General features: G+C 53.9%; 1 protein-coding gene across 1 annotated transcript in view; it reads right to left on the bottom strand.

The window, feature by feature from the left end:
• Window positions 1-6,046: 6,046 nt before the first annotated feature.
• RXRA (retinoid X receptor alpha) overlaps window positions 6,047-27,870 on the bottom strand; it is a 95,387-nt gene continuing 73,563 nt past the window's right edge. The window contains exons 5-10 of the mRNA XM_066201011.1: window positions 21,895-22,064; window positions 16,765-16,894; window positions 13,328-13,460; window positions 11,739-11,830; window positions 10,059-10,164; window positions 6,047-6,731 (exon numbers count right to left, since the gene is read on the bottom strand). Of these exons, the coding sequence (XP_066057108.1) occupies window positions 6,584-6,731; window positions 10,059-10,164; window positions 11,739-11,830; window positions 13,328-13,460; window positions 16,765-16,894; window positions 21,895-22,064 (779 nt within the window). The 3' untranslated portion in view covers window positions 6,047-6,583. The remainder of the gene's footprint in view (window positions 6,732-10,058; window positions 10,165-11,738; window positions 11,831-13,327; window positions 13,461-16,764; window positions 16,895-21,894; window positions 22,065-27,870) is intronic.

Below are 27,870 nucleotides of genomic sequence, written 5' to 3'. Positions count from 1 at the left end.
CAGAGCGAGCCCTGCACCCCCAGCCCAGCATCTCCCACTCGCCATCCCCTCCAGCACCCGCAGCTGGGATTCTGCATTTTCCAGGGGAAGCTGGAGTCCCTCTCCCCTCCCCCTTTTTTTTCCCTCCTTTTTTCTTTCTCTCTCTCTCTCTCTTTTTTTTCTCATTTTTTTCCCCACAATTTTAATACAATTGTTCTCGGAATACTGGCGTTTCCGGCAGCAGTTGTTTCTCACTTAAGGATTTAAGGAATTGCGGTGTTCCTGATAAATGTGTGAGTCCCATGTCTCCGCGCTGCTCCCGGGACAAGGGTGAACCCAGCCCGGAGACACAACAAAAGCCGGAGCCGCGGCATGGCTGAGAGGTTTAATTGCGTTACAATCATCTGCCGGTATCAAGGGATAGGGAGGAGAGTCAAAACAGGCACCCGGATCCCTGCAGAAGCTGGAAAAACAGCAACGACTTGACCAAGGTGCAAAACTCCTCCTCCCTCGCCGGCAGCAGAGGAGGGAGAGCAGAGCGCTTCTCCGGGTTTGAGGGGTCCGGGAGTGCCCCCCGAGCGGAAAACACAGCAGGAACCGAACACAAAATTAAAATAAAAAATAAAAATTAAAAAAAAAAAAAAATACAAAATAAAGAATAAACAATGAAGAAAAAAAATACAAAATGCAAAATGCAAAATGCAAAATAAAAAATAAAAAAGAATACAAAATGCAAAATACAAAATAAAAAAATTTAGAAGAATACAAAATACAGAATTCAAAATAAAAACTAAAAAATACAGAATTCAAAATAAAAAAAATGAAAAAATAAAAAAATACAAAATAAAAATTACAAAATAAAAAATACAAAATAAAATTAAAAAATACAAATACAAAAAAAAAAAATTAAAACTCAGTGGCCAGCTCGGCTTCGCTTTCCTTTCTGTTATTAGCACCGTTAAAAATAGAAGCAAACCCAATTTTCAAAGCCAGCCAGCGGGCGGCAGCGACCCGAGCAGCCCACGGAGCATCCCGGCGCTGCCCCACCGATCCCAGCCCGCTCCTCCCGGGAGGAGGGACCAGAAGCCTCGGGAGGGCGGTCAGTATTTACTCTGCAAACAGCGAGCGCTGCCCGGGGGTTAAGGAGACACACGGGCACCCTGTGCCGCTGCCGATGGGAGCGTGGCCTGCGGGCTCCCGGAGCGGCAATGGGCAGCTCTGGTAAAAAACTCCCCGTGTCCCTTCCCCTGCCCTCCACAAGCCTCCTTTCCCAGTGAAAACACTCTTTTTTTTTTTTTTTTCCCCCAAATGAGAAAAAAAATCGGCGCTAACCGAATTGAGCCTCTTGATTTTCCATCTCCATCCGCAGCCGCCGGGGGAGGATTTATCCCGCCTGTAAAGCCGAGAGCGAGTTCGATCTCGTTTTTGTACCTGGCAACAAATCCAGGTTTAAGCTCAGGCTAAAAAACTCCCGTTCTTCTCCCACCCTCTGCTCCGGGGGCCAATCCAGGAGGGATCGGGGCTGGAAAACACGGCCCTCATCCCGTGCTGGGAGTGCTGCCCAGCCCCTAAATCCCTAAATGCCCCCAAAGCTGAGCCGGGGCACGGGGACAGTCCCCACCCGCACCCAGGGTGGCCTCGGTGCCACCCAGGCGGGGACAGGAATGTCACCGCTGGGCATCCCCGCGGCCACAGTGGGCACCCGGAGAGCCCAGCGGGTGCCAAGGGATTGGGAAATCTCTCATGGAAAAGGGAAAAGTCTTGGGGAGAGTTGGGGTCCGGCTGCTCCTTCCCCACAGCCAGCCGGGATCTCCTTGGATTCGCAGTGCCCGGGGATGGGGACCCTGATGGGGACATTCCTCAGTGGATAACCCAACACACACCAAAAAGAACAAACGAGGGCTTGGACTGGGTTATATTTTAAAATGCTCATATATTTTCTTTTTTTTTTTTTTTTTTCTCCTTTTTTCTTTTTCTCTTTTTTTTTTTCTTCTCATTTTTTTTTTTCTCCACAATTCTAATACAATTGTTCTCAAAATACTGGCGTTTCCAGCAGCAGTTCTTTCTTCTTTTTTTTTTTTTTTAATTTCCTTTTCTTTTTTTTTTTAACCTTTTTTGTTGTTTTTGAAGTGAATAATAATAATATACGGTAGTGATTTCACAGTAAAACAGACCTGCGGGAACGCCAGAGATACGTGACAAAAAGACACCCCCAGACCAGCCCTCCCCCTCCCTCCCACCCCTCTCCCAATCCCCAAAAAAGATTTTGGAAGTGGGGGGACAAAAAAAAAACAAAAAACAAAAAACAAAATAAAAAGTTCATTCAAAAAAATTATTTCAAAAGAGATTTCATATAAAGCCTTTTAAAACACGGTCAGAAGTTTCTCCCTCTTCTCCACATCCCTGTGGCTGAACACTTACAGAGAGAAAGAGAGAAAAAAAATAGAGAGAGTTTATAACAATCTCTGTAGAAGAAACAAAACAATCCAGGAAAGAAAATATCCAAGGATACGGTAAGGGATAAAATTACATTTGTACAAAAATAGATTTTAACTTTATTGATGCTTTAGATATTTTTTTTCCTTATCTTTTTTTGTCATTCTAAATTTTAATGTCTTTTTTTTTTTTTTTTAATCTATGTATCCCACAGCCAAGGCATCCATCACTAAGTATTGGGAATTGCTAAAGCTATTCTTTTACTCCAAACCACCTGCTTCAAGGAAAGGAAAAAAAAATAAAAGAAGAAAAACGAAACAGAAAGAAGAACAAACAAAAAAGGCATCTTAAAATAGATGCAGTTCCTTTGTCTCGAGGAATAAAAATCCAGATTTGGCATCTGCCAATTTGGAAAGGGATTCGGATACAATGCAAGCAAAACAAGGGGAGAAATAAAAAACCAAACAAAATAAAAAGCGAGGAGAGGAAAAACAAGGAAAAAAAAAAAAAAAGAAAAAAAGAGAAAAAAAAACAGGAAAGAAATGGACTTAAACCACAAAAAGGCAGGAAAAGCCTGTAACTGCTACAGTTCTCTATGTGTATATGTGAGTGGGGTATTATACAGTGCCGATATCTACAGGACATACAGGGACACTCACACACATCCCCGCCAGCCCCACTGCCGGGGACAGCACGGCTCTGCGGCCCGGATTTGGGGTCACCAGCCCAGCCCGTTTTGGGGTCACCAGCCCAGCCTTTGTGTGGGGTCACCAGCCCAGCCCGTTTTTGGGGTCGGGAGCCCAGCCCAGGGCTCTCCCCACTGCAGCGGAGGGATCAGCAAGGCCAAGGTTTGTCACATCCACCTGTCCCCAAGGTCCCCAGGGCCATTCCCAGTGCCAAGGGAAGCTCGGCATTCCCGTGGGGAAGGGTTTGGGATGTGCTGGGTTGGGTCAGGGGTGGCTGGAAGGCTGATGATGTTTGTGCTATCTTTAGAAAATTAAAGATTGTCCCACCAACAGAAAGGAATCCGAACAACCGTGACGAAGAGAGCGGATTTTTGCGGGAGAGCTGGTTAAATCCACATCCTGCCTCTCTAGGGAATAATGTGCCTTTTGTTTCCCTTCGGCCACGGCTCACCTCTCCACACTCAGCCTTATCGTGATGAGGACAACAACAACAACAACGACAACAAAAAAAAAAGCCCAAAGTGAAAAGAACACAAAGGAAAGACTCGAACTCATGCAAAGCTCGTTGCTTTAAGGCTGCTCTGGCTGATCCCACGGGAAGGGCCGGGATGAGGATGGAGGGGCTGGGCTGGGATTTGGGGGCTCAGGGAAACCCCAACTCCCTTACACCAGCTGGAAAGGGAAATCCCCAGGACGAGGCTCAGCCTTTCCCAAAATCCCCTCCACCACGGGCAGGGAATGAGGCTGTGCTGCTCCAGCAGGGAAACTGAGGCACGGGGATGGTTCTGACAGGGAGCCTGGGGCTGCAGGGGTCAGTGCTCATGGGATGGGATGGGATGGGATGAGATAATGGGGTGGGATAATGGGATGTGATTGCATGAAGACTGGATGACGTGAGATGGGATGGGATGAAATGGGACAGGATGGGATGGGGATAGATGGGGAAAAAAGGGGATGGAAGATGATGGAACGTGACAGAATGGAAAAGGGATGGGATGAAATGAGATGGGATAAGATTGGAATGGGATGGGATGGGATGGGATGGGATGGGACGGGACGGGACGGGACGGGACGGGACGGGACGGGACGGGATGGGATGGGATGGGATGGGATGGGATGGGATGGGAGCTCCCACTGTGCCACCCTGCAGCCACCACAGCCCCCAAGAGCCCCTCCCCAGCCATCCACCAGGTAAAAAGTGGCTCCACCCACCAGAGACCAGCGGGTTTATCCTAGCGCAACATCCACCGACTTCCCCAAAACTTTTCCTCTGCGGCCAGCAAGCCCCAGGCTCCTTTCTGCTGGGAGAACCCGCCTGGGGCCTGGGGGCTGCCCTGGGAGGGGTCGGGGTTTTGGGATCTGCCCCCTCCCTGCAGCCCCCTGGGGCCGTGCCAGCCTCCCGCTGGCAGCGAACAGCCTGCTCGTGTTTCCTGGCACCCTCGCCAGATTTCATTCCTCCTGCCTCGTTTTCTTGGCAAATTCTTGCAGGGTGAAGCTGTTTAATAATATTTTCAGAGGCTTGCAGGCTGCCGGGGAAACGGAGCCAAGGAGCTCTGCCTGCCTCTGCCGATTCGCCACTTCGGGCCAGCCCGAGGGGGAGGCACCACCTGAAATCCTGAGTGAGTTTTGATTTTGGGGCTGCAGGGGACGGAGCTGGGCACTCCAGCTGCCGGCTGGGGTGACAACAGGCGGGTGGCAACGGTGTCCCCTCCGGAAGAGAGGTGGGAGTGAAGGTGGTGGGTGCTGCTCCATCCCCCTCCAGGAACGAAGGAGGAATTTGCAACAAGCTGCAAACCGTGGGGAGCAAGGAGAGGATCTTGGGGGCCTCATCCATGGGGAGCAAGGAGAGGATCTTGGGGGCCTCATCCATGGGGAGCAAGGAGAGGATCTTGGGGGCCTCATCCTTTGCTTTTTAAAGCACAGAGCACACAGAAGTGGTGGGGAAGCCCTTGGCCACAGGCACCTCGTTCTCAGCTCCCAGCACAGCGTGTCCATCCTGCCGAGGGGGGAAACCCTTCCCAGCATCCCTCCTCGTTCCCTCTGTTTTTTCTCCAATCCGTGTTTTTGGTGGGGCGCAGGAGACACCCAGGGAGGTGAAGGGGGGATTGCTCCCTCGCTGACCTCTGGCCACACATTCCAGAGGGAATCCCATCCCACGAGGCGTGGGCACACTCCTGGGACTGTGTCCCTGATCCCCAAACCCCTGCCCAGCTCCCCGCTGTCACACCAAGACTCAAGGAAAGGGTTGTGCAAAAGCCAAGGTGCTTTCGGTGCTCTCAGAATCCCGGGGAGGACAGGGATGGGAATGCCACCCAGCCCCCACGGGGGACATCCAGGGGAGGGGGGGAGCCCTGTTCTTGCTTCACCACTAATTAACAGCTGTAATTAACCTGCCTGGCCGAGCACTCCCACTAATTGTCGCCTTGCAGTTGTTTGGCAGGGCTGAAACAACAGGAGCAGCATCATGGGCGAGCCCAAACCCCGGAGTGGGGCAGCACTGGGATATACTGGGAAACACTGGGATGCTGTGCTGGGATATCCCGGGATGCTGTGCTGAGGGCAGGGGTCCCAGCAAGCCCCCAGGAGCTGGGGAAGGGCCACGGGGAGTCCCTGGCAGCCTTAAAGCAAGTGCTGCAGCCGGCTCGTGTCCACACGGGCACCTCCGGGGTGGGCAGCGACGTCCAGCCGCCCTCTGGGGTGGCCCAAGGGAATTTCCTGTGCCACTTATCGGGGGCGGACTCAGCCCAATCCCAAATCCTCTGCTCTGGAGTGGAAGGAGAAGGCTCCGTGCAGCCACGGGTGACTCACTCACGGGCCACGGCCTCTCCCTCCACAAAGTAACTACCGAGACTACTAAGAATAGTTAGAAACCAAAAATAGAATATTTTTTCTTTTTTTTTTCTTTTTTTTTTTTTTTGTCTTCTTCTTCTTCTCTTTTTTCAAAAAAAAAAAAAAAATCAAAAAAAACAAAACTCCATCCTCTGAAAATAGCCCAGCTGCAAATCCGACAGAGTCCACAACCACTCCCCTCGGCTCGTCCAAACCCCGCTGCCCCCCCGAGGGCTGGCACCGTCCTTTGTCCCCAGGGCAGGGGAGGGCTGGGAGGTGACACCAGCTCACCCCAAACCTCATGGCACGGCGAGAGGGGGGAGCAGGGCTTGGCAGAGCTCTTTCTTTCTCTCTCTCTCTCTCTCTCTCTCCGCTTCCCACTTCTCTCTACGAGTAGCGCAGGGAAAACCAGCGAGCAGGTCTGGAGATGCAGCAGTGACAGCGGAACGGACAAAGGGAGGGGCGGGCGACGAGGAGGCCGGGACGGGCCGGGGGTGCCCCGGATCAGACGGTGCCTCCGGCGCTGGGGGCGGCGGGGAGGGACGGGCTGGGGCGGAGGAAAGCGGAGGAAGGGCCCCCGAGGGAGCCCGGCCGGGCGAGGGACTGACCCAGCACAGTTCTCTCTCTCTCTTTCTCTCTCTCTTTCTCTCTCTTTAAGTCATTTGGTGCGGCGCTTCCAGCATTTCCATCAAGAAGGTGTCGATGGGCGTGTCGCCTATTAGCTTGAAGAAGAAGAGGTGCTCCAGGCATTTCAGGCCGATGGATCGCAGGGCTGGGAGGCGGAGCAGGAGCTTGGCAAACCTGGGGGAGCGGGAGACACGGCAGGGTCAGACAACACACCCTCCCCGAGGTGCAGCTCTGCTTCTGCCGCGGACCCTGAAATTTGGAGTCAGCCTCTTGCTGTCAAATCGTGGGCTACACCCGGAGCTGTGCAGCGTCCTGGTTTAGGGCAAATTTGGGAGGAAACCTCCAAATCGGGTCCTGCTGGAGAGCAAAGCCAAAACAAACCCTGCGCTTCTTCCTTCCCGCCCTTCGCTCTCAGAACCAGCCATGAAAGCGTAGAATTTAATACCCAGCATAAACAGAGCAGAGAACTGGGGATACAAGCATCAAGAAGTCACCCCAGGACAGCAGAGAAATCATTCATTATGGCGCAGCCTTGGAGACGAGGCAGCCAAGGGGGAGACTCACAACAAACCCGCGCTGGGAACTGAGCTGGAAGAGGAATGAAAGGTCAGCCCTGGGCTGGGGGACACCGCGACATGTTCATGGGGTGCACCAGGGGATCAGCCTGGCACTGCCAGTGCTGCAAGCAGCTCAAGTTTTGGTCCGGGAAAAGGGCAAACAGCTGGGAAAGGGGCTGGAGGGGACGCCCAGGGGGGTGAGCTGGCACTCGGGCTGGGTGATGCCCCTTTCCCTGCAGGCTCTGGGCACCTCCTGTGCAGCTCCACCAGCCCTCCCTGGGGTTCTGGCCGTGCCCAGCTGAGCTCTGGGGCTGCTGGCCGGGCAGGAACCCGGCTGCCAGCCAGGGGTGAAGCCAAGGACTGTGACACACAAGTTGGAGGGAGCGCTGCAAACCAGCTGGGAAAGAGGAGCCCCACTTCCCCGGGCCCAGGGCTCTGAGCAGGGCTAACAAAACCCCTTTCTCCACAGCCTGTGGAGTGGTTTCAGGTCACACAAGGCAAGAGGACAGGTAGGAGGACTGGGGAGAGCTGGCAGCTCTGCAGGACCCAGCCAGGATGGAAATGAGCCATCCAAGCCAGGGAAAAGCTGCTGGGTGCTGGGCTCAGAGGGTGACAAGAAGCTGTGGAGCCAGGAGAAAGCCACCAGCTCCTGCCAGAGTGCTTTGGTGCCACTGGATGTCACCTCCTCGTGTGACTGCTGCCAGCCCAGGGGGAAAAAAAAATACCTTTGATGGCCACAGCAGGGTTATCTGCTTTTCCTGCTGCAAAATCAGGGCCTGAACAGCAGCAAAGGGCCAGGGAGAATGGGACCTTGCAGAAAACACACACACAGACGTGCACAAGCACACAGATATTCTACATGCATGCGTTCTCCCTATTTCTTTTTTTTTTTTCTATTTTTTTTTTTCTGCTGAGCTGGCAAGAACGGTGGGAGCAGAGCCAGGAAAAACAAATCAGTCCTACCATCCCATTCAGGAAGTTTCACTTTAAACCAAACCAGATGATGGCTCCAGCCCTGGGATATGTTTTAACTGTGAGATAACCAGCCCAGAGCACAACGTGCCAGGGGCTGGGAGGGGAGAAAAGATTTCCCTGATCCCTGATTCCCTGCGGCTGCTGGGTGTCACGTAGGCACCCAGCCCACCCTGGGGAGCAGGGCTGGGTTTCTCCTGGGAATTCCTCTCTCTCTCTGCAGGAAAATTCCCCTTTTGGTGTTTCCAGGGTGCTGCCAAGCTGCTGCTGGGTGGGGATTTGGAGGAAGCCCCGCAGCCAAGGGCACCTGGAAAGGTGGGAATTCCATAAACCCCACAGCACGGAGCAGGGGAAGGCTCCAGTCCTGGCTCAGCCACAGGGAGAACTTGTCTGCAGCCCCAGCTGGTGATCACGTTGTGCCACGGGGCCAGGAGGATGCAGAGAGTTTCGGGGAGCTCCTGTGCAACCCAGGGGGTTCACGGGAACAGGATGCCAGGCACATCCCAGACACAGCCCTCAGGACACCCCTGAGTGTGCAGAACCTCTCAGGTCACCCAGGATGGGTGTGAGCATCACACAAGAAGGTTCCCAGCCCAAGGCCACTCAAAGTCAGTGGAAGATTAAATTCCAGAGCCCCTGGTGCAGCTTTTGGACTTAAAACATTCCCTCAAACAGAACTGAGCGTTGAGGCAGAGCCCTGGGGAACTGGTGTGGGCTGGTGGCTCAGTGTCAGTGCTGGGTGGTGGCTTGGGGGGCGTTTGGGCAGCAGGGCTGTCCCTGTGCCACCCCCTGTGTGTGGCAGGGCTGCAGATCCTGCACAAAGGGCAAAGCAAGAGCTCACCCCACCATGGGAATCATCCAGGAGAGCTGCTGGCCGTGACTGTTCTGTGCCAGAGCAGCTCTGCTGCCACACCACAGCAGCCAAAGTCCAGGGTCTGGCTCTGGACTGGCTCCAGAAATGCAATTTCTGGAAGAGGCGGCAGCCTGAGTGCACACAAAGCCCCTGGGAGAGGAGAGGTGACAGCCCTGCCCCGTGCCCTGCGCTCATCCCTCAATCCCCCTGCTCACCACAGACCAAACCCACCCCATGGCACCCTCATCCTCACCCTGCCTGCCTCAAACCATCCCAGAAATCCCTTCACAACACACCTTTCTTCATCTGCCAGCACTCTGGGACCCAAAGTGGGAGGAAAAAACCAAATCCAGCATCCCTTCTGAGGGCACGCTGCGCTCACTGCCGTGAAAGCATCCTTTCTATTTCACCATCCACACAAGGCCAGGAATGCAGGTGAGGTGCAAATCCCAGTTGCCTGGGCTGGTTTTTTCCCCCCCCCCCCAATATTTCGTGCACCAGTAGCAGTTTCCAGTGCTTTGCTTGGTTTCCCAAGGAGCTGTCAGGAAACTGAACTGGCAGTTGCCAGCTCCGGGCTGTAACTGGGAGAACGCGCCCACTCAGCTGCCGAGCGGTCCAGGAACGCATTCCTGATCCCCCCCTCCCATTCCCAGCTGGATTGGGGGAGGCAGGGAGGGGAGAAAAAGAGCATCAATTGAAGCTTTCACTTCCCAGCAATGATGCTCATCTGCCACCGAGAATTAACTCCATGTGAGTCCTATTTTTTGCCGCGGTTTCGCTCGCCGCGGTTTCCAAAAGGGAAATGATACCCGCCCCCCCCCTCCCCTCCTTCCCACATGTGCTCATCCCACTGCTGGGGCTGGGGGAGCTGGGGCTCCTCAGGTCTGCCCACCTGGCTGGATTTCCTGGTGAGGGAATAAAGAGCTCAGGGGAGGGGTTTTTAGGGGGGTTTTTTTAAGGGATGCTCACAGCTGGAGAAGGTAAAAACGAGCGGTTTATCCGTAGGGAATCACTGGGAACGGAGAGCCCGGAACAGAAGGCACCCAAGGGAGCTGCAGCACCCACTGCAGGGGGTTTGCAGGGCTGGGGGCTGCAGGAGGAGGGGCGCAGGGAGCTCACCTGCCGGGCTGGTCGGGGTATTTGTGTTTGCAGTAAGCCTCTAGTGACGCGTACACCTTCTCCCGCAGCGCCTCCACCTCCGCCGGGTTCGAGAGGCCCTTGGAGTCTAAAAGGCAACACCAAAAACCATCAGCCAAGCTCCTCCAGGCTCTCCAGGCAAGGCAGGAGCCCCTCTGAGCACTCCCTGCATCTCTTCCAGCCCCACCAAAGTGTGGATGCAAGCTCTGAGCTGCAGGGATTTTTGGGGAGCACTCGGAGCTTTACCCTGCGACCACACAGAGACAGGTGAGGTTTTTTCCTCGCCTCACACCTCAACCCCAAATGTTTTGGCTCACTGCAGCGCTCCCAGACCCTCATTTTAAAGGGCTGAATTCCCCCTCCAGCCCTGGGCTGGTGGGATTTCCCCCTGCAGCACTGTGGTGGGGCTGCAGGAGAAGCCCCTGCCCCGGCACAGGACAGGACAGAGCGCGGATCTGTTTTTAGCAGGGTGAAAGGGACAGTGCAGAAATCGATCTCCCCTGCCCAAGCACATGTGCCACGGGAACCTCTCCAGATTCCCCTTCTTTGACCATATACGGCCAATCCCGAATTACAGACGATAAATTACTGCTGATTACAAGGGCAAAAAAAACTGGGCAAAAAGAAAAACAAACCCGAGAAACTGTAATAAACCCTGCTGGAACAGCCTGGCCTGGCTGTGGTGGGAAAATCCAGGCAAGGAGCTGTGCCTGGGCACAAACCGTGCTCCGTGAGGGCAGGGAAGGGCTGCTGGCGGCTGGGGAGGTTTGTCCTTGGCTGCCATCTGGTTTTGCTCTGGGCTCATCCACTCTGAAATCCTGAGAGCTGTGCAGGTATGTGCAGCCTGGGCTCCCGCTGCACAGGGATTTGCTCCCTGGAATGTTGGAGAGAAAACCCTGGCACTGAACCTTCTCCTGCCCCTTGGGCAGCTGGGGCTGAGGGGGGAAAGGGAGCAGCGTGACGCTCCCGGAGTCTGTGAAACTGTGGTCAAAACCAGAAGGTTCTGTGTGTTTTATGAGCACATTTCACGCCTTGCAGCCTCTCCGAGTCTGCAAAGGGCTTTTCCAGAAGTGCAGGTAATAAAAGCCCTTGGATGACGAGGTTGGGAAGCAGAGACAATGATCTCCATGCTCTGGTGTTGCTCTAATCCGTATTTTTCTCTTCAACAACATCCGGATTCCACTTTGTTCCAAGCCAGGGACAACTCCCTCAAACACCTGAACTCTCTTTTCACAGCCACTCTGAAAGGGGAGAGCTGACAGAACAAGGGGGAATGGCTGTAAACTGAAAAAGAGTAGGCTTAGATTGGATTTTGGGGAGAAATTCCTTGCTGAGATGGTGATGAGGGCCTGGCTCAGGGTGCCCAGAGAAGCTGTGGCTGCCCCTGGATCCCTGGAAGTGTCCAAGGCCAGGCTGGATGGGGCTTGGAGCAACCTGGGATAGCCGAAGGTGCCCCTGCGCATGGAAGGAGATTTGGAACAAGATCAGCTTTAAGATCCTCTCCAAACCAAACCAACGTCCACCCCTGCCTCCCTTCCTGCCCTATCCACAGCATCTGGGTGCCCTCTGCTATTCCCAACAGGGCTTTTTTGGGGAAGAAAAGGAGCTAAAAGGACAGGAGAGCAGCCAAGAGGGGCCGGGAGAGCAGAGCCAGGCTCGTACCGGGGTTGAAGAGGACGATGGCTCGCAGGCAGCCCAGCTCTGTCTTGTCCATCAGCATGTCCCTCATTTTGGACACCAGCTCTGTCAGTACTCTGCAAAAGGACAGAGAAAGCACAGAGTCAGCACGGGAAGGAGAAAGGAATGAAGAGCCCCAGGTGTCAGAGGCGGAGTGAGAAGCTCCGGTCACGTTTAATGAAGTTGGGGATGGTGCTGGCCTGTGCCAGCCGAGGATGTGGCCTCGTTTTCCTCCTCCATCAAAAAAGAGCTCATTAGGAACACCAATAGTTCCTGTGAGATACAACAGGGACCATAAAAACCGCCTTCATCCATTCACCACGAGGCTCTGGCACCTGAGAAAAGCCGCCTAAAAATAAAAAATAACAATCAAAACCCACCCCAACAGGTACCTAAAAGTAATTTCCTCTGCCGGTAATTTTTATTGCTCCCTTTGCTCTTACTGCAGGTGTCGGCCTTGAAATGTTTTCCACTGATTGCCCCGTTTTTCATGTTGGATCCTGCAGCAGAGCCATGATCTTGCACTTATGACCTCACAGGAACAAATGATGTCACCCAGGTCCGAGGAACAATTTCCTCACGGAGCAGAGCAGCAAAGGTGATTCGGTCTCGACTCAAGATGAGTCTCAGGAAGAGAAATCAGCACTTCAGCAGCATCTGGAGCCACGCTGGGGGTCAAACACCCTGCAAGCCTGGCTTTAAAACACTTTCCCAAAGCCTGAGATTAAAGAGCCCTGGGGACACGCCTGCGCAACCTGCCGAGCGTGGCTGGGGCCTTCTCACTGTGCAAATAAAATCACGTCTTGGTCCAATTAAAGATGAAAAGGAGCCAAGGAGTGGCCTCCTCCTAACGTTAGAAGGCATCTGGACCCCATGAGAGGGGCTTGGATTTGCACTGGGCACCCTCCACCCTGTTTGGGAGGGGTTTTTCCTGGTTTGGGGGTTTTTTGGCAGCTTCCAGAGGAAGGGTTTGCTGCTGTGTTTTCATGGGATGGACTCCTTCATGCTGGGCTCCTCTGAGCCCTCAAGCGGGACTGGAGGCAGTCTGGGGGTGGAGACAGGCATGGGGATGTGCAGGTGAAGTGGTCTGAGGTGCAGTCCCATCCCTGCATTGCTGCGCCCCTGCATCGCTGCATCCCTTGCATTCCCTGCATCTTTGCATCCCTGCATTCCCTGCCTCCCTGTATCCCTGCAGCCCTGTCTCCCTGCATCCTTGCATTCCCTGCATCTCTGCATTCCTGTGTCCCCGCATCCTTGCGTCCCTATATGCCTGTATCCCTGCATCCCTGCATCCCCCACTCCCTGCATTCCCTGACCCCCTGCATCCCTGCATTTCCTGCATACCTGCATCCTTGCATTCCCTGCATCACTGCATCCTTGCATTCCCTGCATCCCTGTATCGCTGCGTCCCTCCATCCCTGCACCCTTGCACCCCTGTATCCCTGCATCCCCGTATCCTTGCATTCCTGTGTCCCTACATCGCTATATCCCTTCATTCCCTGTATCCCTGTATCCCCTGTATCCCTGCATCCCCTGCATCCCTGCATTCCCTGCATCCCTGCCTCCCTGCCCACCTGTCGAAGATGGCCCCCACGCCGGCGCTGTGGGCGCTGTTGCGGTGCACGTGGAGCCCCGTGGCCAGCAGGATCCCGTCCTTGACCGCGATGGAGCGGTGCGAGAAGGAGGCGATTAGCAGCTCGTTCCACCCTGGGGAGGAGAAAAAAAACCACCGAGGCTGCAGGTTAAGAGCCGTGGGGATGGATCCATCCCTTTCGGGAAGTTTGGGAATCGTTGATGTCATCTCTCTAAAAGGAGGAGGAGGAGGAGGAAAGCGCCTTTGCGGCTGGATGTGGGGAAGGAAGGGGGAGCCAGCTTCTTCTTGGATGTCAGGGGAGGGAAAAAAAAAATAAACAAAACCACGGAGAACCCGAGTCACTAAAAATAAAGCTAAAAAAGGGAGCAGTTTCCTCTATAAACCGTGCAGACACCGAGCAAACAGCTCTGCCCGGAGCTGCCCGTGGGTGTGGAGCCCTGGGCCCCCCTCTGCCCCCAGCCCCATCTCCGGCAGCTCCAGCCCTTATCAGGACTTTGCCATCAGCTCCTCGGGCTCCTCCTCGGCCCACAAAAGTTCATTCCGCCAGCTCCGGGCCCTCCCAAAGGCACCAGGAGACCTCTGGCTTTATTTGGGGGCTTGTTGCTTCTGCCATGAAAATCCTGGGAGGGGTTGGGGCTGTTCCCTGCACAGTCCCGGGTCTGTGCCTTGGAGAACAGATTTTATTCTAATTAATTTTAGTCTCATTAACTGGCCAGGCTGCTTTGGGATATAGGAAGGACATCCTCTGAGCCCAGAGCTGCAGGGAAGGGAAGGGAGATGTGAGCTCCACGTCTTCTAGCTCCCCTTCCCAAACCAACACCTCTTCAGTTCCTAAATCCATCACAGGCTGAGCGCAAGAATTCCTCAGGTGAAGCCCCAATGAGAGGAAATGCTGCCAAGCTTGAAGGGTGGAAATTCGGGCGACTTTCAGCCAGGAGCAGCATCTTCAGTAAGACAAGATGGGATCTTCTGCAACTCCCCTGGCCTGAACATGTTCTGGAGTTCTGGTCCAGAAACTTCAGCATATTTGGGTTTAGGTTTGTTTGTTTGTTTGTTTGTTTTTCCCAGGCTGGAAAAGCATCACAACAACAATATCCTTCACTTCTTCTGCCACAAGAACACATCTCACAGCCTGGGGCAAACACAAGGCCCATGTGTGCTGTATTTACCTCCTGCTGCAGCCCTGGGCTGTGCCGTCAGGAATGTTGACAAGGAATAAAGTTCACTCTTTCCTAAGTGGCCACAGGATGTTTCCACCCCAGCCACGGGAACATTTCTTTGGCTATTTACTGGGTGAGGCCTGGCACTTCCACAGGGATTGCAACACTCTGAAACCCAAGGAGGATGGGGGAGAAGGAGCCTGCAGAAACCCTTTTCCCGGGAGGAAGAGGAGCTCCCAGAGCCAGATCCATGGGAATTTGTCCCACACAGCAGCTCCACAGGTAGCTCCAACCAACAGAAAGCAGAGCAGGCTCTCCACACCCAGCCCAAGCTGGGCTTATTCCAGCGAAGGAGCACTGGCTTCACCTGGATTATTCCCATGGAGAGCTGGGACGGTTCAGCTGAAATGGGGAAGGTTTTCCTGCCTTGGCTTTCACCAGAACATCCCCAAAGAGCTGCCAAGACAGAGGCAAGCAGGGAAAATTCACTATAACCACAGGCAGCAAACTGGAATTAGAGACCGGGCAAGCCTGCCCCCAGAGTTCTGCCTTTCAGCCCACGCTCTGGAGTGGCAGAGCAGAGTTCTGTGACTCCTGTGACTCCTCTGTCACCAAACAGGGTGGCTGCAGCCTCCAGGGATGCTCTGGCTGCTCTGGGATAGGGAAGGCACTTTGGCAGAGCAGTGGCCATCGTGTCAACCCAACTCCCTGCCAAGTTTCCCCACCAGAAGCAGCTGCAGCTGCCGGGATGTAACGCTCAGCATCCTCTGCCAGGCTGAGAAAACATCAGGTTATTCCTGTCTCAGCTCGGAAACCGATGGAAAACACGCTGAAAAAAGTCAGGTTTCCTTCCCTCCCAAACAGCTCAGTATTTTTAAATGATTCAGGGGCTTGAGGAAAGCTGCTGCCAGCCCATCCAGCACTGCTCCTCCAGAGCTGTGTGCTGCTCCACTTGCTCTGCCTCCCAGGATGCCTGACTGAGGCTCTTAGCCGGATTTTAAAGCTTCAATATTTCATGGGCAGCTGTTCTCAGCAGGCCACTCAATAATACATTGGTTAGAAGACTTGGGGAAGGTTATCTGAGGCGCTGGCAGAGATGTTTGGAGCAGGGAGCTCTGGGGAGCTGCTCCAGGTGTTCAACGGCCTCAGGGCTGGAGCCACCAGGAAATTTGGGATGTGATGGGGTTTGCAGCCCCCCTCCTGCTGCCCATGAGTGCGGGGAGAGTCACAAGCAGAGATCACAGGTCAGGAATTCTGCAGTTCCAGGTTTAACCAGCTGCCTGCTAAAAGAGAGGGGAAAACCTGGAGCTGCCATGGCGGGTTTGGGTTCGACTTTTCCCAAAAGGAAAAGGCAGAGCTTTGTCTGAGCCCAGCTCTTTGCAGAAAGCCCTCAAAGATCCCTGCACAGATCATCCCTACACAGATCATTCCTTGCTCATCAACTCTCACAGGAGGTTCTAGAAATCCTCTTCAAATCCACACTTTGGATGTTCCAAAGGGCCCTGAGCCAGCTCTGGCACAATCCATGGAGCACCTTCAACAGGCTGGAAGGGTGCAGGACCCGGATAAAAGTGAATTTGGGAGAAATTAAAGGAGCTTTACAAGTACCAAGGACTTCAAAGCCCCTGGTTACAAAGAGCTTCATGCCTCAAACACCCTCCCCGAGCTCTGCTCCTGATTTCTTGCCCTCCACGAGCTTTGTGCAGCAGCAGGAGCTTGAATTCACTCAAGAGGGGAAGACCCTTCCTACAGCCAACTGCTTTCCACCTCCCAAACCCTGCTCCTGCAGCCCCCCTGTTGCACAAGGAAATTTAAAATAAGCCCTGAGAGTTCTATTTTCATCTTGGTGGGTGGGAGAAGAAGTGAGATGTACTTTTCTCTCCTTTCTGGTTTTAATTATGATCAAACATTTCAGTTCGACAAAATTTCATGGGGGCCTGAGCCTGCCTGGTCTTTCAAGCCTCGGTTTGGGAGGAAGGCAGAGTTCAACTCCTTTGGTTTAAAGCCACCCAGCACCCATCTCTGAGTTTCTCATGGATCAAGGATGAAGCTGGGCCGTTTTTCAGCTGATTGGCCACATTTTGGATCCTATTCAACATCCTCTGGAAGGCTTTTAAAATCCTATTTAGAAAGTGAATGATCAGAGTCTGTTCAAGAAAGAACTAAAGATTTTCAAGCTGCCAGGACCTAAATCTGAGGGTAGAACCTGTCCCAGGGGACACCCAGCACTCCCCAGGTGGGGACAGACGTCACTCACCTGCTCTGAGCAAGATGACCTGGTCATCCAGGGGCAGCTCGGAGAAGTGGGGGATCCTCTTGGCCCACTCCACCAGGGTGAAGAGCTGCTTGTCTGCCGCCTGGCAGATGTTTGTCACCGGGTCGTTGGGCTGCCAAAAACAAATAAAACAACAAAAAAAAATAGATGGAAAAGCTTGGAAAAGGCAGAGTGAGGAACAGAGAGCCTGCCTGCCATCCCCGAGGTGGATGTTATCACTCACAGGCAAAGGAAGTGATTCTGGCTGCTCCACCACAAAGGTTGTAATAGTTTTTAGCAAGTCCCAAAAATGGGAATTGGGAGTGCTGAGCCTCCACATCCATCACCCTGACTGATGATTCCAAGCAGCTCCAGCCCGGGGAAGGGCAGACTCCAGCATCTCCCAGCTCGATAAACCAGCACCAGAGGGGGCATTACAGAAAAAAAAAAATAAAAGGAGAAAACCCCTTTCCTTTGAAATATTATCCAGTAACAGAAACCATCTGCTCCTAAGGAGGACAGTCAGCCTAAACACACCAAATCCCTGTTTAAAGGAACTGCTCACAGCTCAAGTGGATTTGTGATTAGGAACTGGAAGAGCCTGTTTAACCCCGGGGAAGGCTGAGCTCGCTGCTCCAAGTGTGTCTGCAGGGTTTACCTCTCTGGACAGGGATGTATGAGCCCTTCCCTTCTCCCAGTGTAATCCCTGCTGATATCCAGCAGCTTGGGCTGTGCAATTAGCTTCTTTCCATGCCCTTAAAAGAGCAGTTTCCAACCTGGAGGAGCAGTGTTTACCTCCCCCCTGGCTCGCAGGGGGCAGGGGTGTGGAGTCAGAGGAAGAGCAGGCACGGGTGTCAGTGTACCCTGACATTCAGGGATTAGCACCCTTGTCTCCCACACTGACTGGGTTAGAAGGGTCCTTAAAATCATCTTCAACCTTCCACTATCCCAGGGTGCTCCAAGCTCCATCCAAGCCGGCTTCGGACACCTCCAGGGATGGAGCAGCCACAGCTTCTCTGGGCAGCCTCCCCACCCTCCCAGGGAGCAATTTCTCCCTGATGCCTGCTCTAACCCCACACTCTGTTTGATCTGGAATCCCTTCCCCCTTGTCCTGCCCCTCCGTGCTCCGTGGCTGTGGCTCTCAGTGTAACCCGTCCCAGGCTGGGCACAGCAGCACCACGCTGCCAAGCCCCCCTCGGAGCCCTGCCCCAGGCCCCTGGCAGCACACCCAAAGCTCTGTGCCTCGGTGGCCAACATCTCCTGTCCTCCAGGCCCAAAATAGCCAGGATTTGGCAAGCTCAGGGCACCTGCCCTGGAAGTATTTCCACCTGTCGCGTGCAGAGATGGATGGGCACAGGCTGGCACTGCCACAGGGACGTGCCCCCCTTGTCCCATCTCTCTCCAGCAGCTCCCCCAGGGGGCAGGGGCAGGGCTGGCTCACCCCAGGGAGCTGGGGCTCTTCCCTGAGGAAGGAGACGTGAGCAGGGACTGGGATTTTCCTGGGAGAAGGAGATCAGACGGGATTTCCTCTGGACCAGGAGTACGTGTGAGGAGGAGCTCTGCAGAGTTTCACTGGAAGCACAGGGAATGTTGAGATTCAGGTGCAGGAAGGGGGAGAAGGGACCCCAGAGGCCCTGAACATCCCCAGCCTCAAGTTATCCCAGATTTCTCAGCCAGGTGGGGTGAATCCTGGCATCCCTGAGGTGGGATGGGGATCATGACTTGTGGGAGTCATGCACCCAGCCCTTGCAGCACCCAGTGCCTGCAGAGCCCCAGAAAAGGGGTGATTTAGGTAAATCAGATGTTTTTTGCCAAAGCTTTCATCAGGGCTGGCTCTCTGGCAGGTTGTCACCACGTGCAGGGGCTCCAGGTGACCCAGCACAAGCTGTTCCCAACCTCGGCTGCTCCAAAGCCTCATCCTCATCCTCGGCTCCACCTCAGATGGCAATTCCTGGAACCACCACAGCCCTTCCTGGCAGAACCTGATCACCGGGGTGTGAGCAGCAGCTAAAAGTGTCCAGAGGGCCCTGCCTGGCTCCGGGAGGGGGAATGGCAGTGCTGGAAGCCCTCCCTGTGCACAGAAAGCAAATCCCCTCCTGCAGTAAATAAATAGCAAGGGCACGGTGCCGGGGTGTGACAGAGCCAAAGGGCACCTGATCTTCCTGGAAAACTGCAGCCTGGAGGCATCTTCCAGAAAATGGTGACTTGAAACCAGACGTTCAAAGGCCAATTAAGACCTAATGGGGAGCAGAGCTCTCAGTTACAGGCTCTGCCTTCCCGTGGCCAGGAGCCCAAATTCCCAAGGCCTGGGGCACAGGCAAAGCTACCCCCTGGGACAGGGACGTGGCAGAAGGTGACAGCCATGAGAGCATGGAGCGACAGGACAAAGGGGAAGGGACTCCAGCTAAAACAGAGTGTGGGGTTAGAGCAGGTATCAGGGAAAAATTCCTCCTTGGGAGGGTGGGGAGGCCCTGGCACAGGCTGCCCAGAGAAACCATGGCTGCTCCATCCCTGGAAGTGTCCGAGGCCGGGTTGGATGGAGCTTGGAGCACCTGGGATAGTGGAAGGTGTCCATGCCCATGGAAGATGACTTTAAGGTCCCTCTAACCCATTCTACATGGTCGACAAGGGTCCTAAACCCTAAATCACCCTGCCACCCCCACCCCAGCCTGGGAAACGTCCCTGCAGGTCACCAGCAGCTGGCCTGAGGTGCAGAGGCGCCAACCAAAGCACCCAACACACGAGGCCAACAGCCGGCAGCTCGTGTTTTCCCCCCGTGTTTATCAGGGCCCGGATTTGTCTGCCTTTCCATCACCTGGGCTCTGGGGGAGGGCGGCAGCTCCTGTGTCTTCCCTCCGCTCATCCTTTGGTGGCCTTGTCACCAGGAGCTGCTGATCTCATCCATCTGCTAAACCTGCTACAAATGTCACCCCGTCGGCTTGACAATAACAGGGCATTTCAACAAGCCTCCCCGCTTCTATTTAGATGCAACACACATCCTTGTTCACGGTAATGCGTGTTGAATTATGCAGGAACCGGCTTTCAATTTGCTACAAGAGGCTGAGGAGACGCCGTGCCAGACGAAGCCATTTATTTCAGCTCGGCTCTCTGGGGTTTGTTTTCAAGTCAGCACAACGCCGGCTCCAGCTCCCCTGAAGGATTTTTAATCCTGAGAGCAGTCAGAGCCTCTCTGAGCCCCTCGCTAACTCCTAGGAAAAAAAAAAAAGCCCTTTAAAGCCTCGTGGTGGTGGGATCCTCCTCTGAAATGCAGGTGAGGATCTGTCCCTGATTCTGTTCCTGGTTCTGTACCTGATTCTGGGGAGTTTCACTGAGGGATTGGCCCTGTCCACACCACGAAGCCCTGAATGCCCAAAAGCCACCCAAGGAATCCTAGGGAAAGCTGTCTTGCTGTCTTTGCAGAAAGAGCATCCCAAAAAAAAAAAAAAAAAAAGCCAGTTAAGACTTCTCCTGACTCCCAGATCCCTCACAGACTCTCAGAATTCTGCTGGAAGTGACCCTAAGGATGCTCAGTTTTCAACCCCCTGCCATGGGAAGGGATTTCTGACCCAAACCCTACAAGCCTCACATAAAGAGAGAGATAAAAGTGGTGTTGTGACAGAAAATAAACGCTGCAGAGTCCTTGCACTTGCTTGGAATAGCAGCATTTCATCGGCTCAGCCTCACAGCCACCCCGCAGGAATTGCACAGGGATATTGCAGTGCCTGTGCCTGCTCTCCTGGCTCAGCCAGCCCAAATGTTGGCACAGTTCAACCCCTGAGTCCCTCAAAGGACTTTGTGGCAACCAGGAGATGCTCCTCACTGCAACCTCAGCTGCTCTTCTTCAGAGGAATTCCTCTATTCCCACTGCTCTCACCAGAAACAGGGGTTTGGGGGAGTGGGGAGTGCACCCTAAATACTGCCTGGGCTGCAGGGGGTCTGTCCTAGAAATGGAATTTCAGAGGAGGGTTTGGCTCTCACATTAGGAGGTTGCTGCATTGCAGGGAGATCTCTCCCTTTTGATAAGAGAATCTCAGAGGAAAGGGCCCAAAACACTTTCCCTCAGTCCCCACAGAATCCCAGACTGGTTTGGGTTGGAGGGGACCTCAAAACCATCTCATTCCAAGCCCCTGCCATGGCAGGGACACCTTCCACCAGCCCAGACTGTCCCATTTCTTGTGCCCACAACATCCTGGTACAGCCCAGATGCTCCAAGCAGGCCCGGTTACAATGCAATTTCTAACTGGGAAAAGAACTTGAAAGCCAACCTCCAGGCAAATCCCTCCAGGTTTTCTCTCCTCAGAGCCAAGCAGCTGCACAATTCTGCAGCTGAGAAGTCACACCCTTGTTCTCCAGCTCTCATCCCTCTGCACTTCAGCCACACAGGTCTGTTTATTCCCTCAGCTGGACTCGGAGCTCTTCAGAGTGTCCCTCCTGCCTCTTAGCACTCAGGGCTCTTATTTACAACAAAATCTTCTCTGTGAGCCCTTTAGTTTTTCCTTACAGCACCTCTTCCTTCCCTGTGGCTGTGGGACAGAGGACACCGAAGGCTGGTGGCTGCTGGCTCTGCTGACTCACAGAGCCTGCAGCAGAGCCAAGAATTGCATTTCTCAGCTGCTTCTTTTCCCTCTCTGCCACAGCTGTCCTCAGGGTCACTCCCTGCTGGAATTCTGGAAACTGAGAATTTTGGGATTTTAGTGTATAGTGATGTGTGTGAGTCAAAATAGAGGATTTTGGGCTTTGTCTGAGCCCTTCTTCTTCCTCCTTCATGGGTTTGGGTGGTTTTCTGTAATTGGGTGAAGAAGGTCCACATTGGAGGCCTTGGGTGGTCATTATTGGGTCAAAAGTATAAATAATACAGGTGTCCCCTCGTTACTGGGTAATTAGCACTTAAATAACCTTGGTAAGAGTTAGCAGCTCTCCATTTTACCTCTGTTCTCTAACCTGCTAGTTAGCGCTCACACCTCGTGAGTCTGTAAATCGATACAAAACAATAAACACACAAGCCTGAACTCTAAAATCTATGCGCATTCATCCCGACCTTGGCAGAGAAAAAGGAAGCCAGAACCATCCCAACTCCTGCCGTCCCCACAGCCACCCCTGCTGTCCCCAGCACCTGGGGCAGGGGTTCCTCACCGAGCTGGGTGTCAGGCCCATGTTGGCCTCGATGTAGGTCTCTGTCTTTGGCTCCACGGCCAGCTCAGCCTCCAGGATCTTCTCCACGGGCATGTCCTCGTTGGCGCTGCTCGTGGACTCCACCTCGTTCTCGTTGCGGTCCTTCCCCCGCTGCCTCTCCTCCTGCACGGCTGTGGGTGACACAAAGGGGACAGGGGCTGCGTCAGGGTCACCCCACAGCTGCCCACCAAACCCCCAAACCGTCCTGCAGCAGCAGCAGCAGCAGCAGCATCACCTCCCCCTCTGATGTCTGCTGGGATATCCCCAGGGAGTGGGAGGTTTGGGGAAGGCAGGGAGGGAAATCCAGCTCTGTGTGTTCCTGCACAGGGAGCAGGGAGAGGGGTGATCCTGCCTGGACAGGGCAAAGCCTCTTCTCTGCAGAAGATGGAAAATAAAAAAAGTTAAAGACAAATGATGGGAAGCACCACGAAGGAAACCACACCCGGCGTCACTGCAGGAGAGAAGGGACTGAATCAGGGAGTCCTAACAGGTCAGTTTAAAGCAGAAATCCAGAGTTCAGCCTCCTCTGAGGCTGGCAGTGCTGAATTTCCCTGGGAGGCCATGTCCTGCCCCTCTCCAGCTGCCTGGCCCAGCTCCCGTGGGACAGGAGCTCCATGCAAACCTCCATCCTGCCTTTGGGCAAGCCCCAGACAGACAGGAGAGACCTGTCCCAAATCCTGCGGGGTGGGAATGATCTCCTCAGCAGCCTGTCACATGCTGCTGAGTCGTACCTGAAAAACACTCACTAGATGCTAATAACATCGTTATTATTATTATTATTAATGACCTCCCTTGGAAACCTGCACACGCTGTTCCTACCCCTGGAAAGCAGCTTTGTGCAGTTGCAGTGGGAACTCTCCCTTTCTCCATCACCTTGTCACAGACCCCAAATCCCACACTCTTCCACACACCCACAGCACATTTCAGCCCACTCTGCCTGAGAACAGCCCAGGCACCTCTGACCATGAGACACAACTCTCTGAACTCACCCAGCTCTTTGTTCAGGCACTCCAAAAACGTAAAACCCCTGCTATTTATTGACAGTTACCCCAGCACCCCCTCCCTGCTGCGTTTGAAGCTGGTTATGGGATGTTCAGGCAGAGCAGCAGGGGCACAGGAATTGTTTGGGGGAAAACCAGAGCTGTTTGCAACACAACGAGGCTTTTCAGACCATCAGTGGGACCAGCTCTATGCTAAGTGCAAAACCAAACCCTACAACGTGACACTGCAGAAAAACAAAATAAAATAAAACAAAACAAAATAAAGTAAAACAAAATAAAGTGAAATAAACCCCAGGAAACTGAGAGGCAGGCTGAAGGAGCCCTCTCTGGCCGTTGATCCCATTAACCCAGCTCCTGGAGCTGATTCCCAGTGCTCCCCCTCCCTTCCCTCGGTGTTGCTGTTTGCTGCACGTCAGCAGAGCTCAGACTCTTCCGTGTGAGAGCTGTTATGCAAAAAGGCAAGAGGCTCCTTTCTGCAAACTGCTCTGAAGTTCACGGGCTGCAGAGGCTCCCCAGGCCCACCAACACTGTCTGCTGGGCTGCCACAGCCAGGTAAACCTGGCTTTTGTCCACCTGGCGTGGATTCTTCTTCTTTTTCAAGCCATCATACAACCCCGCTTTAATTCCACCCCTCCGACCCCACTCCTGCTCCTCCAGCCATCAGAAAGAGGGAAGTTTTTGCTTAATGCCAACCCTTCTCCAGCAGCACAGATGCACCAAGATTCCTCTGGGCACATTAGAGGAGATGAAACACCTACTAAATAACACCAAATCCTGAGAGAAAGGCAAACCCTCAACAAACGGGGTCTTATAAGAAGACTTAAATGCCGAAGTGCTGGTGGAGATTCGCAGCAGCTCCCAAGGATGAAGGTGCCAAGTTGGGATCACTGGGGTCACCCCACCACGGTGTTAACCCCAAAAACACATCCTCATGCTGGACACTGGGATTTGTGGCAAAGCACTGCAGAGCTCTGGGCACACAGGGGCTACTTAAAGCCTTCAGTTTGTAAATCTCAGCCTCATCAGTGCCATGAAGTGCGCCTGAAGAGTCAGACACACCTCAGGGGTAGGAGAGGATCTCACAGGGCACCTCGAGGCTGAACCCAGCTGACACAAAGGACACAAGAGACAGATGGGCAGAGATCAGACACGTAAGGAGTTCTTCCTATTGATCCCAGCTCGGAGCTGCTGCAGCAGAAAATCGGTGCTGCAGCTCCCTGCAGAGCTGGTCAGGGCACAGCTGACTCATCCCAGCTCAGCCCCACGCACAGCCCGGCCCAGCTGGCTGCCAGGGACACCCCGGGCACAGCAGATGGCACCGTCCCACCCAGCAGCCAAAGATAAACCCAGCCCTCAGCAGGAGGTGTGATCTGCTCGGCTACACCCCTGCTGCCAAGCCCAGGCAGCCTCCCCCAACGGCAGGACAAGTGTGGGATCACTTTGGCATCGCCTCCATCCGTTCATCCATCCATCCATCCATCCATCCATCCATCCCTCCATCCATCCATCCATCCATCAACCATCCTTCATCTATCCACTCATCCATCCATCCACCCACCCATCCATCCATCCCTCCATCCATCCATCCATCCATCCATCATCCATCCTTCATCTATCCATCCATCCATCCATCCATCCATCCATCCATCCATCCATCCCTCCCTTCATCCATCCATCCATCATCCATCCCTCCATCCATCCTCCATCCATCCATCCCTCCCTCCCTCCCTCCCTCCCTCCCTCCCTCCCTCCCTCCCTCCCTCCCTCCATCACCCAGAGTTTGTGAACACAACCTCTCCCTCCCTTGGGAATGATGCAGGACACCTGCCCAGCCCTGGGATGGATGCAGCTTTTGGGAATGCCTGCCAGGCTGCTGATCTTGTTTTCCCTCCCTGCAGGCAGCTCCAGGAATGAAGTGGGAACAGCTTCATTCCTCATGTGTGCAACAGAATTGTTCCTGCAGCAGCCCTGGGCCTGCTCTGGGGTACACAAGAACTCCCATAATCATCTGTCACCTCGTCCTTGTCTGGTGACACCAAGATGGGAAATAACCTCGTTCTTCTCAGCTTCCCAACAAGGCTGATTTTCCTGCTCCTGAGGGTGGCACAGCTTTCGATCAACTGTGTGGGTCTATCCACCTCAAATGCAGGAGCTGAGGCAGGAATTTGGCCAGAAAACCCTCTCCTGCAAGGCAGAGCACTCCCGAGCTGTGGCCACGCCGTGTTTCCAGAGCTGAGCTTCCCAGCCCTCTCTTTTGTGCTGATGGCTGTGCCAATGCTTTTATTTTTCTTCAAGGGACATCTGAGAGCTTTTCCAGGCTGGTTTTCTAAACAGAAGGGAAGCATTTGAATCTTGCGATCCACTTGAGGAGGAAAAACAAGATGCAGTTGGAGAGCTCGGAGAGGCAGCCCCACCTCCTCCAGCTATGTCTGAGCCCAGCCAAGGACAGAAGCCTGTGTTTTCCATGGCACCTGATGAAGAGCCTCTCCTGTTATTCTGCCTGATTTGGTCTGTACTTGCCTCAGGCCAGTTGCTGTCATGTTTCATCTTGAGCTCCTCCAGCCCATCTGCACTTCCCCAGGCCATGGTACAGCGAGACATGGAGGAGCCCCATGTGTCCAAGCCACTCCTTGGTGACCTCTCGTGTCTTTAAAGACCCAAAATGTCTCGTCGTGTGGGTTGCAGATGCTATCCAAGCCAGAGGGCTGATGTGCCAAAACGCCAGACCCATCCTCTCTCTGCAGGTGTCCACGTCACACTGGACACCTTGGCTTTGCTCACGATGGCTAAAAAAGCGGGTTTGGGTCCATGGCAAAGGGCCACCCAACCCAGCTCTGGTGGCCAAACCAACCCCCGTGGGTGGCCACGCTCACGGGCACTGCCAAAGGAATGTCAGGGGAGGGAGGGAGGGAGAGGCCCAAAGGAAAGGATTTTCCACTGGGCAATGGTGTTTCTGAGAGGGCAGGGGCAGCACAGGTCTGTTTATCCGCTGGCAGCAGCTCCAGTGACACTCACCCAGTGTCAATCCAGAGCTTGTTGGGATGAAAACCCATCCCTGCAGGAGCAACGGGGTGGGGGTTGTTATTTTCCATGGCGAAAGGATAATTCACTCCCCCCAAAAAATGGGGTTTTCTCAGGGAAACAGCCCCAGCGTCCCGAGAGCACAGGGGGAAGGCACCAAAGCTCAGCCCAGAGAGCCCCAAACCTGCTCAGGTTTATTTTTCCCCCATCCTGCGGGCGGGTGGCTGGTTATTTCTGAGGTGCAGCGTGGGGGTTACCGTGGATTTCCGTTCCTCTCGCACTGGGGTTTATTGGGCTCTGCTGCCTTTCATGCAGCCACGTCTTTGCTGTGTATCATCAGCATCTTGAAGCGTTTATGCCCCAGGTACCTGTTTATATCCAAAATGCCAAGACAGCTGAGAAAACGAATTCAGACAGTGTTTCTTCTGCTTTGCTTTCGTGTGTCACCTATTATTTTTTTTTTCTTTTTCAGAGGTGCAGCCTTCTGCTACTGTAAACAACCTCAAAAGCTGTGACACGTGAAATAAATGGGGTTTTTCTCCCTCCAACATTTTCAACTGAACGCCTTATTTTTTTTTTTTTAAGGGATGCAAAATACCATCGTGATAATTAAAAAGTGTAACTTCAGACCGTTAAAAAGTGGATTGAAATCTTTGCATGCAGTTAGTTCACAAGAGGAATGGCTCTGGAAAACAACAGCAAAAAATCTCTAGCTCACTTCACTCTCTGGACACTGAAGTATAAACAAACAGGAACAAAAGGAGAGAAATCCATAAGCCAAACTCATTTTCTCAACCTAAGAGCATCCTTAAAAACAAAACCAAAAAAACCCCTCCAAACCCAGCATCATTTAACCAGCTGTTTTAAAGAGCAGCACTTTAAAAGGATGTAAGAAACAAGCTCATTAAGCTGGAAGACATTTTCCATTCCAAAATTACTCCTAAAAATAACTGTGCTCTTGAACTCTGCCCCTTCGCTAGGCTGCGGCCACTTGCCTGCTTTCACATTCACTCGGACAGTGGGCTGGAAACCTGAATTCCTGCTCTTTCTCCCCAGATTCCTCGTGCTCCTGAGGGATGGCCCAGGAGCTGGGATGGCCCAGAGTCCAGGGGGATGGCAGGGGATCAGGCACAAGTTACTCCACGTGGGAATCTTCAGTCCCTCTGGAGTGAGTGACTGAGCAGCTCCCTGGAGACACGGGAAGGTCTCGGGGCTGTGGAGATGCTGCAAGTCCAACCCTTCCCAGGCTGAGCCCCTCAGCTTGGCAAGTGAGAGGGGGGGAAACCAACCCCCAAACACGGGAAGAGGAAGGATTAACTCGGGCTGAGAAGTTTAATGAAGTCCTGAAGCCAGAGAGCAGGCATGCGGCTGGACAGATGTCCTGCACGCTCCGAGCACGGCTCCGGATCTCGGCAGCTGCAGCCACGCCGCGCCTGCACCTGCATTTAGGAGCAACTCTGGGATCAGCCACGCGGCCTGAGCTGCAGGTGCTGCAGGGGAACAGCTCTCTGCTCTCCAGATGGGCTCCAGGATGCTCCAACATCCACTTCACCCCTCTGGCACCAAACCCCAGCCTGCAGCTCGGCCGGGGAAGCCCAGCAGGTCCTGCAGAGCCGGCTGCCTCTCCCCAGGAGCCCCTCACACCCCGGGGAAGGCTCCGGGAGCCACTTCCCAAGGGCTGCTCCCTATGAGGCGGCCAAGGGAGCATGGGAAAGGGCTCCTCGCTGGAATTTCCTGCTCCCTGTGCGATCCCCCGGCGCTGCCAGCATTGCCGGCCCCGGCGGCTCCTCCTCGCACGGGACAGCCCGAGCTGCACCACACCCCGCTGACCCTGTCACCTCTGCTGTCACCTCCTGCCACACCGGACCCCAAACCCCACGGTGTTCACTCCCACCTCTGCACGAGGCCTCTGCCT

Source organism: Chamaea fasciata, unplaced genomic scaffold (assembly GCF_029207755.1).
Source record: "Chamaea fasciata isolate MVZ Bird 193981 ecotype frontalis unplaced genomic scaffold, bChaFas1.0.hap1 SCAF_20, whole genome shotgun sequence".
Lineage (NCBI taxonomy): Eukaryota > Metazoa > Chordata > Aves > Passeriformes > Sylviidae > Chamaea > Chamaea fasciata.
Note: the sequence above shows the minus strand (reverse complement) of the source record. Positions and strands in the feature narration are given on the sequence as shown.